At 36.9% G+C, this 14008-nt stretch overlaps 1 protein-coding gene across 1 annotated transcript; it reads right to left on the bottom strand.

Annotated features, from left to right (window-relative positions):
* Positions 1–464: 464 nt before the first annotated feature.
* Positions 465–12494, bottom strand: LOC139968136 (PC-esterase domain-containing protein 1B-like). The gene is made up of 5 exons (XM_071972519.1): positions 12296–12494; positions 9858–9989; positions 7838–7917; positions 7088–7203; positions 465–5872 (listed from the first exon to the last, which is right to left on the bottom strand). Exons 2-5 carry the CDS (start codon positions 9928–9930, stop codon positions 4792–4794), a joined length of 1350 nt encoding a protein of 449 aa, XP_071828620.1. The 5' UTR covers positions 9931–9989; positions 12296–12494; the 3' UTR covers positions 465–4791.
* Positions 12495–14008: the final 1514 nt, after the last annotated feature.

The raw sequence follows: 14008 nt of genomic DNA, 5'->3' as shown, positions 1-14008 counted from the left end.
TGTTCACCCTCACTATACATTATGTCGGATTCATGAAGAAAACTGCTCATGTTACATCATCGAAACCACAATGCATTTTTGCATTCTGGTTTTTCTAGAGAGATATGCTAGAGTTATCAATCACAACCTCATATTGAGTTACACCTGGTAGGTTTCCTGGGGCAGATCCAGGATTTTAAAAAGGAGTGTAGCCTTGGGGGTGGTTCAATCAAACTCCCATGTAGGGGGTGTAGGGGTCTCCAGATAAAATCAATTTTTAAATGTGAATTGATGCATTCTAATGCATACGCTGTAAATGAGGTCTACATATAAGGTTTGGATACTGGATACATGCCCCAAGTCCCCCCCCCCCCAGAACCACTCTAGGTCTACTAAGATTTTAGGCCAAACCAAAATCTTTACTCACCCACGACCCAAGTAACAGATGCTGTATAGATTGAAATACAATTATGATGCCAAGATAATTTGGTCATTATTATCAATGATGTACGATGTATTAAAAGAAATCAATTGTTTTTAAGCTTACAATAGCAGCAAACAAAACATTTTCAAAATATTTCACTCTGATGCCACAAACGAAACTTCTCGATTATTAATATTATGGAAAACAAAACTAACGATGTCAATAATTAACCTCAGGACGATCACAAGACATGTATAAACAGTTTAAGTCATAACTTCTGACATTCTTAGGGGTAAAAAATCATATCAGTTTCCCCCAATGCAACAAATAATTTCAAGCTCTTAAAACATTCATCCCAACAAAATTGTCAGGATTTGTCAAAAATATAGTGATATATATAATATTTTTATCTTAGAGACTATTTTGCTAAATGATGAGGTGTAGGTTAACGTAAACTGGATGTCATGGTTGTTAGCTTCCTTCTTTCTGTGAAAGGCAACGTAAAATGTAATAATGATAACAAATAATCAAAACAAAGCAAACCATGTAAGAACAAAGGAGCGTTGTGGTTAAGGCAGTGGACTTGTGATCTAAGGATTACAGGTTCGAGCCCTGGCCAGATCATTACGTTGTGTCCTTGGGCAAGGCGCTTTATCTCCATTGCCTCTCTTCACCCAGGTGTATAAATGGGGACCTGCGAGGTAACTTGTAAATATAGCTGCGTGCGCCGGTTTGTGGCTGCACCCTATGGGAAGTCCCCCGGGGGGACACGTGGTTGTGGTGCACTGTGGTGCCCCGGGAGAGATTGATTGAATTGTGCACACTTTGGTGTGTGGGTGTGACAAGTTACCAATGACTAGGGGTTAAGTTGTAAAGTCGTGTGAGGAGGCTTTAGCCTCATACAAGACTGTAAACCTTCAACTTTAAACTTTAAATCATTTTTAGGACACCTTAAATCAACAGTATGATAATTATAACATTGCATTTATTGGAGAGTAATATCTGAAAGTAAGAATTGAATACAAAAACTTATGTCTTCTTCTCCATTTCAGAAAACTTCTAACAAAATGGATAAGTACTTTAGGTGGGATAACTTGGTCTCTCAAGACTTAATTTGTAATTTAACAATGTCATACTTGAAGTGTGTAAGAAAATATTGCCATGACAGAAACTTGACTAACCTTTAAAAGGATTGTTTTATAAAGGCACTTTACTCCACTGCTGGTATAACCTCCTGAGTCCTGAACTCCATCCCCTATTATTATAATCTACCACCTTGATCTTGCTAAATAGAAAAAACTGGGGGGGGGGGGAGAAGTAATCTTTCTGTCATGCATGTAAAGGAAAAAACAGTGAAATGTAAGTTTTGCACTAACAAGCCATTGGTAAAGTTTTGAACAAGAAAGGAAAAAAGGAAACAAAACACTATCCAGATTATGACAGCAATCCTTTGTTTACTATATGAAAATAATAAAGGTGTAACTCTGGAATACTTGTTTTAATATCATCGCAAACATCACAATATCTTTATAAACAATACTGTGGAACAAAGACCTGGTTATTGAATGTTATCATGGCAAGAAAAACTGAAGGAAACACATGAAAAAGGGGAGGAAAAAATTACTGAAAGTTTATCTGGAACTGTAACTGTTGGTATGGACCAGTGAAATGATGAAATTATGGATGGAGATGTGATAAATAATACATACAAATTGATGAACAGACATACAATGGACTAGACTGAAAGAATACCAGTATATCAGGAATTATAACTGTTGGTAATGGTTAATAATGGACCAGTGAAAGAACAAAATTATGGATGGAGATGTGATAAATAATGCATACAAACTGATGAACAGACATACAATGGACTAGACTGAAAGAATACCAGTATATCAGGAACTATAACTGTTGGTAATGGTTAAGAATGGACCAGTGAAAGAACAAAATTATGGATGGAGATGTGATAAACAATGCATACAAACTGATGAACAGACATACAATGGACTAGACTGAAAGAATACCAGTATATCAGGAACTATAACTGTTGGTAATGGTTAATAATGGACCAGTGAAAGAATGAAATTATGGATGGAGATGTGATAAATAATACATACAAACTGATGAACAGACATACAATGGACTAGACTGAAAGAATACCAGTATATCAGGAACTATAACTGTTGGTAATGGTTAATAATGGACCAGTGAAAGAACGAAATTATGGATGGAGATGTGATAAATAATGCATACAAACTGATGAACAGACATACAATGGACTAGACTGAAAGAATACCAGTATATCAGGAACTATAACTGTTGGTAATGGTTAAGAATGGACCAGTGAAAGAATAAAATTATGGATGGAGATGTGATAAATAATACACACAAACTGATGAACAGACATACAATGGACTAGACTGAAAGAATACCAGTATATCAGGAACTATAACTGTTGGTAATGGTTAATAATGGACCAGTGAAAGAATGAAATTATGGATGGAGATGTGATAAATAATGCATACAAACTGATGAACAGACATACAATGGACTAGACTGAAAGAATACCAGTATATCAGGAACTATAACTGTTGGTAATGGTTAATAATGGACCAGTGAAAGAATGAAATTATGGATGGAGATGTGATAAATAATGCATACAAACTGATGAACAGACATACAATGGACTAGACTGAAAGAATACCAGTATATCAGGAACTATAACTGTTGGTAATGGTTAATAATGGACCAGTGAAAGAATGAAATTATGGATGGAGATGTGATAAACAATGCATACAAACTGATGAACAGACATACAATGGACTAGACTGAAAGAATACCAGTATATCAGGAACTATAACTGTTGGTAATGGTTAATAATGGACCAGTGAAAGAATGAAATTATGGATGGAGATGTGATAAATAATACATACAAATTTATGAACAGACATACAATGGACTAGACTGAAAGAATACCAGTATATCAGGAACTATAACTGTTGGTAATGGTTAATAATGGACCAGTGAAAGAATGAAATTATGGATGGAGATGTGATAAATAATACATACAAACTGATGAACAGACATACAATGGACTAGACTGAAAGAATACCAGTTTATCAGGAACTATAACTGTTGGTAATGGTTAATAATGGACCAGTGAAAGAATGAAATTATGGATGGAGATGTGATAAACAATGCATACAAATTGATGAACAGACATACAATGGACTAGACTGAAAGAAATTTTTAACGGTAAACAATAATAAAGACTTTCACCTTTCCACAATAACTGATTGACATTGTTTTCTGGAGAACTACTTATCTGTTTATGACAAAGGATTCTGATAAAGCAAAGAATCTTAAATCAGATTCAAGATTTAACAACAACAGGTAAATTTGAAGAAATAAACCAAGGTTAAATATTTCTATCCTAAAGCAACTTTTGTTAGTCTGCAATACTTTTCCTATCTCCTCGTAAAGACGAAAAAATAATAATGATAAATAATCAAGGTAAATAATAAAAGTAAAGATTGTCAACTTGTTAATAAACTGATTGGTTTGGTTTTCTGTTGACATAATGTGAAGGTTTTTGACAAAGCAAACAAAACTGCAAAAGAGGAACATGTGGACAATGTATCATGAAAAATATTCAATCAATGAAGTTATTATACTTCTCTACCAAAACACTTTCACAAGTTTGCAACACAAAATACAGATTTCAACTTTTTACTTTGCAAATCTAAAAGCTGGTTTGTTGCACTACTTCTCTTTAGTGACAAGGTTTTTAGGCAAATCAAAGAAAGTACAAGATGTAACAATTATCCTGTGGATGTAAATATATTTAATTTTACAAACGAAAATAATATATATTTTTCTCGGAAAACAACTTTATGATTCTGCAGCACCCCTGCCCTGTACCCCCAACCCCCCCCCAAAAAAAAAGGCAATAAAAAAGAAGGGAAAATATATAGATTTTAAACCTTTTAATGTACTGATTAACAAGGTTTTGCTGAACTACTTCTGCAAAATGAGAAGGTTTTCTGGCAAAGCCAAAAACTATGAAGGAAGATGCCAGATGAAATAAATCAATGAAAGTGATACATTTCTCTTGCCAGCCAACTTCATGCCCCACCTGTCACTCTATGTTGTTCTATAAGAATGACACAGACAAATCATTCAAAGCTGGATATCATCTGTAAAGCTATAGGCTACTTTAAAGTTAGAATTGGAAATCCCCACAGTTTTGCTGATGCTCTAACGACTTATTACTGTGATCATATCTTTCTAGCTACTGGACTCTCCACTGACTGGACGCATAGTTGGTCATTGCACCCACAATCTCTTGCTGATGGTCGGCCATTATTACTGTGATCATATCTTTCTAGCTACTGGACTCTCCACTGACTGGACGCATAGTTGGTCATTGCACCCACGATCTCTTGCTGGCGGTCAGCCAACATCCTTTGTTGTCGCCTGGCACTGCCATCTGGATACCAGTGATATCTGCTCTGAGGTGTTTCAGCGTATTGGTTAAAGTAAGAGTAACCTTGTCCACTGTCATAATAATACGGACTTTGATAGGGTCCAGCATGATTTGGATTTACCCATCGATTAGCAGATGGTCCAGCTACGTAAGGATAGCTCTGGGTTAAATACCGTGGCTGCCTAATTTGGCGGCCAATGGGCACTTGCTGATAAAATGTTCTCAACGATGACTGGGTTATCGGTTGATTTGGGGCTCTACTTTCATAGAGACTAGTGTACAATTGGTTTTGTGGTGCATGCCATACTTGAGGTGGGACATCTCCTCTGTTAGTGGATGTGGTAGTCTTTTGTGTGGCATGTATGTATGAAGATGAAACTGGAATATTTTGTGCATACATAGGGTTGCCAACTTTCTTCACACTCTTCTGTGGAACATTTTTCTTCTGCTGTTGCTGGGCCTTCGAGTTGACGTCTTGATGGTAAGGTAATTTCAGGTTCCATATCTTGGCGAGATGACACAGAAGAAGGTTTGTGAACCTTCTGTGAGCTCTAAAGTTCCAGTGCACCCCATCAGGTACTTGCATCCCCATCAACGAGCGGAAAAAGTAGTTCAAGTCCAAGACGTGGATGTCGTATGCCACTGCTAGCTGTCGGGCGTAATAATTACCTTCCAAAACATCCAGTCTTAGGGTGTCACAGAGAGAAGACAGCTCAGGAAGGAGAAAGCCCCCTTTAATTTTGTTTGCCACTGGTAGTGCAGTATCCCAAATGCAGATGCAGTCCTCTGAGACTATCGATGTCAGAGTCTGGAAGGTTTTCTCCAAGTTCTCTTTGTACTGATGCATCCCGCCAGGCCCATACCGGGAAATGTCCCACAGACACGAGTTCATGACAATGACATCAGGTTTAGGTTCGCCACACAAATCTCGAAAGATCACTTCCCTCCAGTAGCTGTTGTGAATTCTTGTCACAAAATAAAATCTGTGTGAAATTGAAGCAAAGTAGAGAGAACCACTTAAAATGATTGGCACTGGTAACTTTCAATTTATCAAGCATAAATGCATCTGAAGGGGGTAGGCACAGGCTAAACATGCTTGTTCTTTGCAAGAGAATTTACTATCTTTGTGAAAAGGATGGCTTCAGGATGACAATGGAATTGTTTATACTCCAACTAGTAATGACAGAGATGCATTGGGGAGACAGGTAATAGTTCATTTTCTATGTATGTTGAAACAAAGCAGTGCATTGTACTGCTGATGTTTCAATGCAGAGGGGTGTAGCCAGCTGCCTAGTTCATTTTCTATGTATGTTGAAACAAAGCAGTGCATTGAGCTGCTGATGTTTCAATGCAGAGGGGTGTAGCCAGCTGCCTAGTTCATTTTCTATGTATGTTGAAACAAAGCAGTGCATTGAGCTGCTGATGTTTCAATGCAGAGGGGTGTAGCCAGCTGCCTAGTTCATTTTCTATGTATGTTGAAACAAAGCAGTGCATTGAGCTGCTGATGTTTCAATGCAGAGGGGTGTAGCCAGCTGCCTAGTTCATTTTCTATGTATGTTGAAACAAAGCAGTGCATTGTACTGCTGATGTTTCAATGCAGAGGGGTGTAGCCAGCTGCCTAGTTCATTTTCTATGTATGTTGAAACAAAGCAGTGCATTGAGCTGCTGATGTTTCAATGCAGAGGGGTGTAGCCAGCTGCCTAGTTCATTTACAATGTATGTTGAAACAAAGCAGTGCATTGTACTGCTGATGTTTCAATGCAGAGGGGTGTAGCCAGCTGCCTAGTTCATTTACAATGTATGTTGAAACACAGCAGTGCATTGAGCTGCTGATGTTTCAATGCAGAGGGGTGTAGCCAGCTGCCTAGTTCATTTTCTATGTATGTTGAAACAAAGCAGTGCATTGTACTGCTGATGTTTCCATGCAGAGGGGTGTAGCCAGTTGCCTAGTTCATTTTCTATGTATGTTGAAACAAAGCAGTGCATTGAGCTGCTGATGTTTCAATGCAGAGGGGTGTAGCCAGCTGCCTAGTTCATTTTCTATGTATGTTGAAACAAAGCAGTGCATTGTACTGCTGATGTTTCAATGCAGAGGGGTGTAGCCAGCTGCCTAGTTCATTTTCTATGTATGTTGAAACAAAGCAGTGCATTGAGCTGCTGATATTTCAATGCAGAGGGGTGTAGCCAGCTGCCTTTACCTTATTAGATGAGTATCCGTCAGGTATTGTCTCACTTCTCGATAGTTTATTCCATTTGTCATGACACCCTTCATACCACCTTCAATCAATCTGTCATTCATAAATGTTTCTTCTCCCTGTTTTGTGAAGGAAAAATTGAACATGTACCACAAATATAACAAAACTCTTAAATGATATACCCGCATTATTTTATGTAAGGTATCTGAAAAATACAATCAGCAGGGAGAACATCAGTGTTGTGTGGTGCAGTGTTGTGTAGTCCAGTGTGGTGTGTTGCAGTGCAGTGTAGAAAGAAACAGAGGTAAGCATTAATTTCCCATTTACATATAAATCCTTCAATAAACAAATAACAACAACAACAAACACTTGTGGGAAGTACATTCAATTTTCAAGAGAAAGTAGACCAGAAATAACAGCTCCTTGACCGAACAAACTACCGAGCAAAAACAAAGCACATAAAAGCATCATGCACTACACAGCCCACTTCACCACCCAATATAATCACAGCTCTGTTCCTTCACAAAACAAAGCTCTAAAACTTTGTCTTATAATACCTTCCTTCACTTTCAAACTGCACATTGTAAACCTGCAAATTTCACCCCTGCAAGATTGTACTAATAAATACTTTTAAATTTTGAAAAAAATCCATGACTGAACATTTTGCCCAGACTGACCATGGAGGTGGTGGATAAATGGCTCCCATGCCCCCTCATTCCCTCACATGATAGATTTACCATGATAAACACTGACCTTAGCCTTGAGATCTTTCCTGCTAAGAAACTCATTTCCTTGTAGGAGACAGACTAGATCTTTGTAGATGCCCCTGTGAACTGAAAACAGATAGAAAATATACATAAATCTTCCCTAAACTGAATTACCACTTAATTCCACCTTTTGGGGGCAACATTAAATAATTCACACCATTTGTACTGATATATAAAATTGCACTAGTTATTGTACTTACATGAATCTGGTGAAATAGTGACATATGCTTTCCAAAGTTCATCAAATTTCACATCTTTCAATAAAGTGCTTCAAACAACTGAAGTTTTCATTCACTCAATCTCTGAGAATGGGCCAAAATTCTGGCAAAAAAAGTTTGTCGTTGTCATGATTGTGTTATCATTTGATGCACGATAGTATAAAAAAAAAAGATTATTAAGAGTCTAGATTGAATGCATAACCAGGCTTTAATTCAATTCCTGCTTAATTACACTACAGCTGATAATAAATGTTATCATACTGTTACCACACCACAATTAGAATAGTGTACAGTACATCCTCCTGGAAGGTTACCACTGTTGCAAAATAGTCCTAAATGGACCTACTGAAGTGACTTTTTTGGGCATTTTTTTATCATTTCTTTGATGTTTGGATGCTGAAGAGGATGAAATAAACTACTATCTGTCAAAACATATGGAGAATTGAAGGTGATTTAAGGTACTTTTTAGACAAATCCAAAAAGGAGATTCGGCAGCAAGACCTGGCAAATGGGTTATCGAACACTATGCCAACCTTTGACCTCTACTAGCTCAAAATCTAAACAGTCATGGTGGCAAATATTGAATGTGCTGTGATAGCCCAAGCCATTAGCTATCATAAAGTGGGAAGATATGTCAGTTGAATACTTCTATCTATGCTCTAGCGGCCATGGAAAGTGATTAAGTGCATAAGTCACTTGAGCAATTAATTTGTAGGCTTAGTGACCACCTACTGAGGCAAGCTGTAGAGTAAATAATTGGAACAAGTGTAATTGACTTTCAAAGCTGTCTTTGTTGTGTGTTTATTCTTAAAACCACAAGAGGGTACAGTAGTTGATAGAGTGTCAGATAAGGTCCCTTGAGAGATAGGAAGGCAACAAAAGTGTTCTCCAAAGAAAAAGGTTCTTATTCTACGATTCAAATTAAACAGTTTCATATGTTATTAATTGCAAACTATTTATTGCTCTGACATTCTTGAAGGTCCCCATTATTGGCCCCAGATTTTAGCATGATAAAAGTTGCTAGAAGTTTCAAAAGTACTGTCCTGGTAGAGATTCTGGTCTTCAAACATATTCCCAGCAATTAACGAGGATTGTTAAAATTAATAGACAATTAAAGGTTTCATTGTTTCACAACTACAGTACTCTTAAGTGGCAGTAATATGTTGGTTGAAAATTTGAATAATTTGATGACCATTATCAGACAGTCTAGCATATTTGGGAGCAATACCATTGACCTTTAATCAGGGAGTATATTATCTCCCTGCTTTATTCAATATGTATTTCCACTGATGTGTTATATATGACCATTATATGACCAATGCTAAATATTGTTATAATCATAATTTGGTCCCAAAATTTCATGCAATTTTTCAATCTTGCAAAACTGGTAGGGTAAAGAATATTCATTCAAACATGAGACTAACATGATTGATCAATCCATGACATGCACAAACCCCTGTGATTTCTTTGCTGAATTAATGTTGTTTGGTAGACTTACAGTATGAAGTTGAGAACTTATTTGATAATACAAAGAATTCATCATCCATGCAAACACTCTTCATTTTTGTACCAATCCTAAGCAAAGAGCATGTTTCATTCATACTTTTTTTTTCTTTTACTCCTCAAGTTGATGTAACAGCGTAATGATACAGAATCTTAAGTTAGTATTTAATATAACAGTACTTATTATAAATTTACAAATACAAAAAAAATGCTACAAACTTGCACAAAATCGATTTATTTAGATATTTTTCCATGTATGTATGCACAAGTTTGCATTATATTTACCAGAATCTCCAATGATAACAACAAATTTATTATAAAGCAGCTGCTTGACATCTTCATGTAGGAACAACGACATGGCTGGTTTTCAATTAGACCAGAGAAGTACTTGCTAGTGGACACATGAAAAGTTAAATTCTGAAAAGAAAACAAACCAAAATATTCAGATTGAGCTCTTGTGCATAAACAGACTTACAATACCTTGCATAACTACAGTCTGCAAAGTATTGTGAGGAGGGGGGTGGGGTTGACCCTTGCCAAAAAACTTCAGTTGATTGCAAAATTATTCCTGACATCTAGAGTTTTCAGAGCTTGGCATCAGAGATCAAATTTAATTTTGTTGGGCATTAAGTCCATATGGCTCTTCTTGACTCATTTTACAAATTATTTCACTAGTCAATAGATGCACAACTGTTCTTGCCCCCAACCCCCCCCCCCCCCCCACCACACCACATTAAACAGGACTACCAACTGGCTAAATGTTGTACGGTACGTTTAAAGTTAAAAGGAGACACAAACCCATCCCGTTTATGTGACAATGTGAAATTCCCCCAAACAGCTATGAAGAGCTCTAGACCAGTTGGACAGATTACAATTCCATTCAGATTGTTATGATGCTTTGGAAATTTTGAAACTTTCGGAAGCAATGAAACTTGATTTTACTTAGACCAGAATTGCATTTTTCTTTTCTCCCCTTTTGTTTTCAAACTGAAAGTGCGACCACCTGTTGTGCATGTGTATAAACCATACACAGCATCAATGGGCACTCTCTGTATTGATATCATTGATAATATATTGACTAAATGCAGCTTTACTCAATTTCATAGTTCTATGGTTTAATATCTAAATTTTTATATTAGTTTTGGCAACACCTTGATGGCATCTTTATTAAACCCAGGCTTTTTCTTTTCTTGTCAACAATAGCAAATCCTCTTGTTAGAAACAAATTTGTAGATTTTTAAGTGAATTACCTAAAATATAATAATGCAAACTTAGGAGTTTCATCAATGAAGCGCTCAAGTGGAGGTTAAGTATTAAAGGGACACCAAAGTGTTATAATTCCTACTCACACACATGTCAATAAGTTTGTCCAACATGACTCTTTCTTGAAAATTCACTATAAAGTGTTGAGTTGGTTGAAGTAATTAAGTAGTAAATGGAATACAGTTTATGAAAAGTAAGTATGAATCAATTAGTGACTTATTCTGTAAGCTACAGAGAAACTAAACAAAGTCCTCCACCAGATTTCATGAGATCATTTAATGAAATATACTTATGTCTGATTTAAAAGCCTCTTTGTGCAGGTTCGGCTGTTTAATAGAACTAGAACTGTATTTGCCTGCAATACGCAGTTTTGTAGTGCACATAGAGTGCTTTCAGTATTAGTCCTGAAGAACTTTTCGGTTGTTCATGGTGTTACTTTTTGGGCGGACAATTAACACACCAGGGAGTACATTCATGTAGGTATCTGAGGTACCAAAGTGGTACCAAAGAGGTACCAAAGTGAGGGGGATTGTAAGCACCATGACAGGCTCAGAATAAGTTGGCTATGCAGAAAACCTCTGAAACTGCAAAAGTACAGAGATTAAATGAAACTGTAAGTTTCAACGTCCAGTCATGTAGGTACTGTATCGTTCACTTGGCCAGTAACGCCAATTTAGCACCCACACGCACTTCAATAACAAGAGATATGCCTTTTATTTATATAAATAGATATATAGAACAAGTGATATGCTTTTATCCAGTTGAGCTGCTGGAACATTTAAGATGGAGGGTGGCAGAAAGGGTAGTGGATGCCCTGATTCCTCTTGGCTTGCTGTGGATTGTCTGAGGCATGTCAGATATTTACTGCAAAACTCAACTACAGTTCAACTATTAAGGCAAATGGGCTACCCTTCCAACAATAACTTTACATAAATGGCTCTGCCCTCTTGGTGATAATTCCAGTAGTCTGTTCTAACTAATTGAACCTCAGGTTAGCCTAGGCCCCATGGCTAATAAAAACTAATAGTGCAATACACAAAAGTCAAGACACCAATTCAGTAGCACATTAAGTTAGACCTAGGCTAGCTCAATTATTTAGATCCAGCCTAAGGCTCTAAGCCATGGAGTGATGCAATAGCCCTCGCTTATTTCTAATCCTTATTTAGGGCCTAGTCTGGTCTTAGGCTAGCCTCATGCTTAGGCCTAGTTCTAGGAGCTGCTTTAGGTCTAGAAACGACAGGTGCTTTCAACGACATGTGGGTTAAGCGTACATAGGCTAGGAACTATAGCATAGGCTTTTATTAAACAATTACTGTACAGGACTTGGACTGAAAATATGAAAGGGCACGCAAACGGAGAACTATAAGTTATGGCTAAACCTGTTTGAAAATTTACGTTTGTTCTCAAATTTTACTTTAATCGATAATGAATTATGCTCGACTAGAATGTAACAATATTACCTCCGAAATAAAAGCACGGGATCGGGAACGACCACAAACTTGTCGGAGATTGTACGTGGTAGTTTCTCCAAGGTACATGATACTTGTCACGTTTAAACTTCACACACTACACAGCGAGTTGCAACAGCTAGTTTACTTCTCCCTTATAATGTATCTGTATATTTTGTACCCTCTCGTCTTGCCGGACAACGTGTGTATACGGACGGAACTTACCCTATCGGATACCATACAGCATACTAGTTTTATTGATCTTGACTTCGTTCATAATCATGCAATAATATTCCTCATATATTTCTCCCCATCCCCGTGCACATGGTTCGAAAATGTCAGAGAAAGCGAAATTTTCCAGGCCACCCCCCCCCCCCACCCGCACCCCAAAGATGGTTTGTGAAAAACCTCAAAGTGATCCTTTTTCATATATAAAAGTGCTTTTTTTTTTGGTAAAAAGGTACCGTAAACTTTGTAATTGAAAAGTGATTCTTTGTTATTTTTTTTTGAAACGTTCTTGAAAACTTCAATAAACTTGTAAATAAAAATTAGTGCCATGTTGTTAAAAACTTTCAAATATTGGAATATTTTTGTATCGCATGTACAGTGGATCAATTTTGTAGAGAAGTTTCCAGGTAATTATTGTCAGTTTGCCCCTTACATATTAAAGTCACATATGGACCACTGCCCCTCAAGTTCGTGTCCCCATCACCCTAACCTCTTCCGATTGAATCATCTTCCGCCCCCCCCCCCCTGAATTTTTTATATCAACGACTGAGCTTTCAGTTTAGGTGATGATATGTGAATCGACAAGTTGTCTAAGTTTTAATCTACTTATATACTGAATAATACCTCATGATGTTTTTTTTTTTCTCTATAGCTGTTCTGGTTTTCAGAACACTCGGCACCTTTAAAATATGCTAAATCTCTGGAATGCTCCTTTAAGGCTACTAGTTGACGATGGCGTTGCCTCCTCAGTGTCAGGCCGTAATGTTACTTCTTGTTTTATTAATTATATAACCCCTGAATCAAACCCTGATGTTTTTACTTTGTACTCAATGATATATAACATTACAGAGCGCCCTAGGATGTCATTCAACATCAACATAATTTACAATTATTGGTGTATCACAATTTTAAGAATTAGGCTAATTGGCACGTCACTTTCTGAATTTCTGCTATGATACTATGTAAATGGTCACGATCATCTCGAAGAATAGCGGCTGCCTCACTTTATTTGAATTAAAGTATAGTTATCATATTATATTTCATATTGTCATTCCATTTGTTTCAACGTCACCGTCTGTGCTCTTATCCGAGTAATTTATACTTGGTCTATACCAGAACACGAACTTTACTCTACCATAGCAGGGACTTTATCGTACCAGAACGTGGACTTTTATGTTAATTCCACAGCATTAGTATTTACTTTTAAGAAATGAAACTGCATTATGGCGTTGAGAATGTGCTAACTTCCTAGTGGCACCTGCTTATTCAATTCTAAAGCTGATATAAAGTACGAAAAATATGAACATTTCAAAGTTTGTCAATAAAAAACGTTGTCATATAAAAAAAGGGGGAACATTGACTGTAATCCGAGGGTTCTCGGTTGTTGGTATGAAGACAAATTAATATGTTTTCGTTAAGTTATTACAATATATAAGGATTACCATTAACAAGTTAAGCGAACAGTGACAGCAATCAGTGATATTTAAAGCTGAATAT

The sequence above is a fragment of the Apostichopus japonicus genome, chromosome 5, assembly GCF_037975245.1.
Source record: "Apostichopus japonicus isolate 1M-3 chromosome 5, ASM3797524v1, whole genome shotgun sequence".
Taxonomy (NCBI): Eukaryota; Metazoa; Echinodermata; class Holothuroidea; order Aspidochirotida; family Stichopodidae; genus Apostichopus; species Apostichopus japonicus.
This window is presented reverse-complemented; position numbering and strand designations above follow the sequence as displayed.